Raw genomic sequence first — 6,313 nt, 5'->3', positions numbered from 1 at the left:
CTGAGACAAGGAGAGAATGAGAAGATGGTATTTTAATTAGTATGAAGTTTCAGCCTGAAACGTATATATGTACACACACACACACACACACACACACACACACACACACACATGATAGATAAGATAGATAGATAGATAGATAGATAGATAGATAGATAGATAGATAGATAGATAGACAGATAGATAGTGGGGGGGTGTGGCAGCTATGGTTGCAGAATAATGTGACTTCTTTTTCCATCCTAGTAACTTTACCAACTAGCAAAAAGACTAAAGCTCTTATCCTCCATGGAAACAATACACCAACTATATCAATAACTGCCTGAAGAGAACCTGAAGTCAAACCAGTTTTGGAAATAAGGACCAAAGCTCACATATCTCACCATCCTCTCAAATACACAACAAACATCAGTATTAGATTTGCTCACTACTATAAAGGCCAACATAGTACCTAATTACTATTGCATTTTACAAGTTGTGAAGTAGACATATTATTTAATTGTCCTGGTACAAGATATTTTTTAAATCATGAGAAATCCTAAAAGGATTGCAGTCAGGAAACTTGCCATTTTTCATTCTGGAGAAAACCCTATGCCTGACAGATGAACTAACTCAAAGAGGATAAATTTAACCATAAGAACCCAAAATGAAGGAGAATTATTACCATCATTAAAAATAATAGTCATGATCTAATTAAGCAAATATTATTTATGATGTTGCATCTTTAAGAACTTGCTTTCTGTACATCACTGATATTAACAGTATTCAACTGAGCTTTTTATCTGGAGAGATTCCAAAACAATCTAATAAAAAAGAGTATCTTAAAGTATTTTAGACTTGTCTTACTTCACAAAAATCAGGCCTTAATATTTAAACTCATAATGTACAATAAATAAACAGTTCAAAATAGAGTATGGCTTGAGAAGACTGTATCGCTTCATGACAAGACAGCTATGAGTATATTCTTTAATGGCATTTACTATTTTATTCAAATATCCCCGGGTGATTTTTCAAAATGCAGATCTGGAAATCCAAATATTCATTCAAAATATTCTACATTAGAAATTGTTTAGTGATGTATGCAGAAACTCCTCACTTATTACTAATAACTGCAAATTTCTGAAGCCAATAAACATATTTTCTATTTTTTTGAGAACTTCAAGGGAAGTATGTTATGGCTGAAACTTCAAATTAGCCGAGCTTCATTTTACATAGATACTTAAATTTAGAGACTTTTAGACTTTACCTTGAAATGCTTAAATGTGTTCTTACGATGTTCATACCACTCCACAAAAAAATGCAGACTTCGGAAAAACATAAGCAAATCTCTTCTTTCTTCTACTCTGTAAAGTAAGATTCTATGATTAATAAATATCATTAAATGACTAATCCAAACTAGTTTTGTTTTTTTTATCAGTCATGGGGCTTGAACTGAGGACCTGGGTGCTGTCCCTGAGCTTTTCTGCTCTAACAGTTTTAGCAACTGCTCCACTTCCACTTTTTAGGTGGTTAATTAGAAATAAGAATTTCACAGCTTTTCCTGCCTGGGTTGGCTTTCTCAGGCAATGCTCAGCTCTTGGCTTCCAGGGTATCTAAGATTCTAGGCATGAGCCACCAGCACCTGGCTTATTACTTCTTTTTCCTTTTCCTATACTATTTGGTATAAATTCTGAATCCTGAATTCTATACTTCTGTAAGTGTCCTTCCTATGACTACCAATGTTACCATCTTACCCTAGAAATCCCTATTCAAATGTTTAAACTTATCCATTATTTAAATCACTTGGATTCCACATTCTCAACAAAATCATAAAAAATATGCATGTGCCAGTATTGAGGGTTTGAACTCAGAGCCTGGGTGCTATCACACAAGGCTGGCACTCTACTACTTCAGCCACAGCTCCACTTTGAGTTTTTTGCTGATTAACTGAAGAGTCTTACAAACACCAGATGAGGATGGCTCACACCTATACTCTTAGCTACTCAGGAGGCTGAGAGCTGAGGATAACACTTCAAAGCCAGCCTGCACAGGAAAGTTCATAAGACTCTTAACGTCCAATTAACAACTTAGAAAAGGCTGGAGGTGGCACTGTGGCTCGAGTAGTAGAGCACTAGCCTTGAGCCAAAGAAGCTGGGACAGTGCCCAGGAACAGCCCCAGGAACAGCCAAAAAAAAAAGGGGGGGGGAGTACATCTCACAAACTTTTCCGCCAAGGCTAGTTTGTGAGCTATAATCCTCAAATCCTCTTGAATAGCTAGGATTACAGATGTAAGCCACCTACGTCCAGCTTGTTTTCCATTTTTGATCATGCTAATTTTCAAAAATGTCTAGTACTCAACAGTAAGAAGAAACTAAGTTTGCAAGGAATCAAGTATGACCCATTCACAGGAAAAAATAAGAATTGTAATTGAAGACAGAGAAAGAATTACCAGGCAATCTTAAATTATGTTAAAAGAAATCACAGAAACCAGGAAAACAAGTGTGGCAATAAACAGAGAATAAAAATGCAGAAAAATTTTTTAAAAAGAAACAGAGCTGGGAATGTGGCTTAGTGGTAAAGTGCTTGTCTAGCATGCATGAAATGCTGGGTTCCATTCTTCAGTACCATATAAACAGAAAAAGCCAGAAATGGTGGTGTGGCTCAAGTGCTAGCATTGAGCAAAACAAGCTCAAGGATAGTGCCCAGGACCTGAGTTCAAGCCCCAAGACTGACAAAAAAGAAAAAGAAACAAAAATTTTAATATTCATAGCCAGTTGTGGTTCATGGTTCAATCTTATTGGGAGGGTAAGGAAGTAGGATTATGAATTTGAGGCCAGTTTAGGTTACATGACAAGACCCTGTCAAGAGAGAGGGAAGGGGAAAATAGAAGAAATAATTTTATAACTGAAAATAACAACCACGAAAATTTCACTGAAGGGCTTCTACAGCAGATCTGAATGGACATAACATTCAGCAAGTGAAACAGGTTAAAATTACTGTAGCTCAAGTGAAATTATTCAGATTAAGAAACAAGAAAGAGCTGCATACAGGTGGCTCACACATACAATTCTACACATGAGACTGAGATTTGAGGATAACAGTTTGAAGCCAGCTTGGACAAGAAAGTCTATGAGACTTTTATCTGCAATGAATGACCCCCCCCAAAAAATTTTTTTTAAAGCTGTAAGTGAAGCTGTGACTCAAGTGATAAAGCACTAGCCTTGAACAACAAAACTCAAGGACAGTGCGTAGGCTCTGAGTTTAAGCCCCAGATCTGGCATGTGTACACAGGAACATGTACACATGTATGCGCGCACACACACACATACACATACATGGAAGATTTACTTAGCCACCAAAAACAACAGGTTGATTTCAGGAAAATAGAAATGGAGACCATAACGTTAACTAAAATAAGCTAGTCCCACAGAGTAAGTAATATGTTTTTTCTAATTTGTGGAAACTAGGGGAAAACAAACAAAGCAAACAACAACAAAAAAATCCAAGCAGCTAAGAAGGTGGCTTAGTGATAGAGTGCTTGCCTCGCATGCATGAAGCCCTGGGTTTGATACCTCAGTACCACATAAACAGAAAAAGCCAGAAGTGGCACTATGGCTCAAGTGGTAGAGTGCTAACCTTGAGCAAAAAGAAGCTCAAGGACAGTGCTCAGGCCCTGAGTTCAAGCCCCAGGACTGGTAAAAAAAAAAAAAAAAAAATCCAATGTAATGAAAGTGACAGGGACATGCACGGGGAAGGGAAAAGGGAGGAGAAAATTATCAGCAAAACCAGAAGGATGAATAGATCAAAATATATCACATGAATCTATGGTAAGGTCATAATGACAGTATGTATAATTTAATAGATACTAATAAAAAACTAAATTGAACTTAAAAGAAGGTGTGGGTCAGGAAAGAAGCATTAGAGGATGCTAAAGGGTGGAAAAATAACTTAACTGCATGGTCATAGACTACATGTGAATTCTAAGTGAAGAAAAAAATAGGAATCTTACAGTGGAAAAACAGAAAAAAGTTTCATTCAGTGGTCAACCTTAGTATCACCTATGAACCTTAGTATCACCTATGAGGGACATTATGCAAAGAATGACAAGATGTCACGTACACAATATATCACCTACACAATATTTTATCCAAGAATGCTTACAATTAATCACAAGAAAAAAAACAGCTAACAAGAAAAATCTGCTGTAAAAGAAGAGTAAAAAGAACTGTGTTTTCTAAAGATGGCAAAGTTTAAAAAAATGGCAAAGTCGGGCTGGGAAGGTAGCTCAGTGGTAGAGCATTTGCCTTGCATGCATGAGGCCCTGGGTTCGATTCCTCAGCACCACATAAACAAAAAGAAAAATGCCGGAAGTGACACTGTGGCTCAAGTGGTAGAGCGCTAGCCTTAAGCTGAAGAGCTGAGGGACAGCGCCCAGGCCCAGAGTTCAGGCCCCAGGACCGGACCCCCACCCCCACACACACACCAAAAAAAAATGGCAAAGAAAGGTTGTGGAACTACTCCAGATTAAAGGAAGCTTAAGAGCCAGACTCGGGTGTCTTACACCTGTAATCCTAGCTACTCTTGAGGCTGGAATCTAAGGATCATGGTCTCAAACCAGGTGCCAAAAAACTGGGAAGTAGAGCTGTGGCTCAAGGGGTAGAGAGCCAGCTGTGAGAAAAAAAAAAACTCAGAAACAGTGCCAGGGCCAGTAAGTTCAAGCCCCAGGACTGGCATAAAAGGTGGAAGAGGAACCTAGAGACAAACAAGGTGAGTATTGTAACAAGCTGAGTATATTCCTGTAATTCCAGCTACTTGAGAGGGGGTGATAGGAGGATACCAGCTCAAAGTGAACCAAAGCAAAAAGCTAAAGTATCTTAAAAAGTAAATAGAGGTGACTCAAGCCTGTAATCCCAGATACTGAGAGTTAGGTGGGAGGTAAGAAAATCAAAGTCTGAGGCCAGCCTGAGCAAAAACTGTACAACACTATCTGAGAACAAACTAAAGTCACTAGCATGATGCCCAGAATTCAAACCCTAATCCCATCAAAACAAATTTTAAAAAAAGACATGTAACAAATAAATTAACAGTCAACCCTAAATAATATGATGCACTGTGAGAGAAAAAAATTCAACAAAGGATATTATGAAACTACCAAAATTGAAATAAATCTATTAAAATTATGTAAATGTCAACTTATGAAGCTCACCCTGTACTAGGATTATGGAAGGGAGTATATGTAATAAAAAATTCAGGACTCTGGATACAGCCACAAGATTAAAATTACAGATTCAGAACCCGTAATATGGAGGGATCAGCTTCACTACTTGTTCATAAATCTACACATTATTTTCTATATATTTCAGAAATTGATACATTCAAAAGAATGATTAGTTTATGTATTGGAGCACACAATGTACACATATGTGCCTGTGCCATCAACAGCTGGAAACAATTGGAGACAGAAGTAAAGGAACACAGTTTTTGTTACATTCTGTAATTTTAAGTTATAAGTTAAAACTTTATGTTGTTGTTATGGTTTGGCTCTTAAATGCTCTTGGTCCCCAGTGCAGCAGTGTACAGAGCTGAGGCCTTTGGGAGGTGAGTTCTGATCTTATAAATAGTTAACCATTTATAACTTAATGGGCTATTGAGACAAAGCAGATCAGGCATGAGTCAAGGGAAACGGGAACCAGAAATTCAGAGATTAACACTGTGTTAATTAGTAGCTTGATTCAAAGCACACGGGTAATATTTTCTTTGGTTTAAACCTTTTTCTCAATATAACATTTATTTAAAAAAAAAAAACAGTTCTTCCACTCTGATGTTGCCAACTGGCTCAAATGATTATTAAATTCTGGGAAGTAAGAATATTTTTAAAAAAGACATCCTGGGGAAATTTTGTTGATAAAATGACTCTTCTGGGGCCCAGTTTCCAGGGCCTTACACATTGGAGCTGGAGCAGAGCAGATAATTAATTAGAGTGTCTTGCCCCAGGCAAGACAAGAACAACTAATCATCAAACTGAGGAGATCGTTGCTACTGAGACTCTGAGACTTTCCCACCAAGAACATAAACATGGTTTCAAGCAAAAACTGCACTCTAAAGAGAATCCTTAGTTACCACTTCCCCCTTGATTACTGCCCACAGACTGAGAAGCATAGGTTCCTCAAATCCAAATAATAAAACAAACAAACAAAACTCAATCAAGTGACGGGACTACAGTCGAGCACCTGCCCAAAGTCACCTGCCACCCTATCAATAGCCCAAATAAAAGTCAAGTGCTCAGCAAGCTGTGTTTATCTAAGTCCTTTCTTTTGGTTATAATCATCCATATTCA

At 37.6% G+C, this 6,313-nt stretch overlaps 1 protein-coding gene across 1 annotated transcript in view; it reads right to left on the bottom strand.

Moving 5' to 3' along the window:
• Cenpp (centromere protein P) overlaps positions 1-6,313 on the bottom strand; it is a 185,557-nt gene that overhangs the window by 153,980 nt on the left and 25,264 nt on the right. Inside the window, exon 5 of the mRNA XM_070033278.1 lies at positions 1,244-1,340. Coding sequence (XP_069889379.1) covers positions 1,244-1,340 — 97 coding nt within the window. The remainder of the gene's footprint in view (positions 1-1,243; positions 1,341-6,313) is intronic.

This window comes from Dipodomys merriami, unplaced genomic scaffold, assembly GCF_024711535.1.
Source record: "Dipodomys merriami isolate MVZ:Mamm:240054 unplaced genomic scaffold, mDipMer1.0.p SCAF_22, whole genome shotgun sequence".
Lineage (NCBI taxonomy): Eukaryota > Metazoa > Chordata > Mammalia > Rodentia > Heteromyidae > Dipodomys > Dipodomys merriami.
Note: the sequence above shows the minus strand (reverse complement) of the source record. Positions and strands in the feature narration are given on the sequence as shown.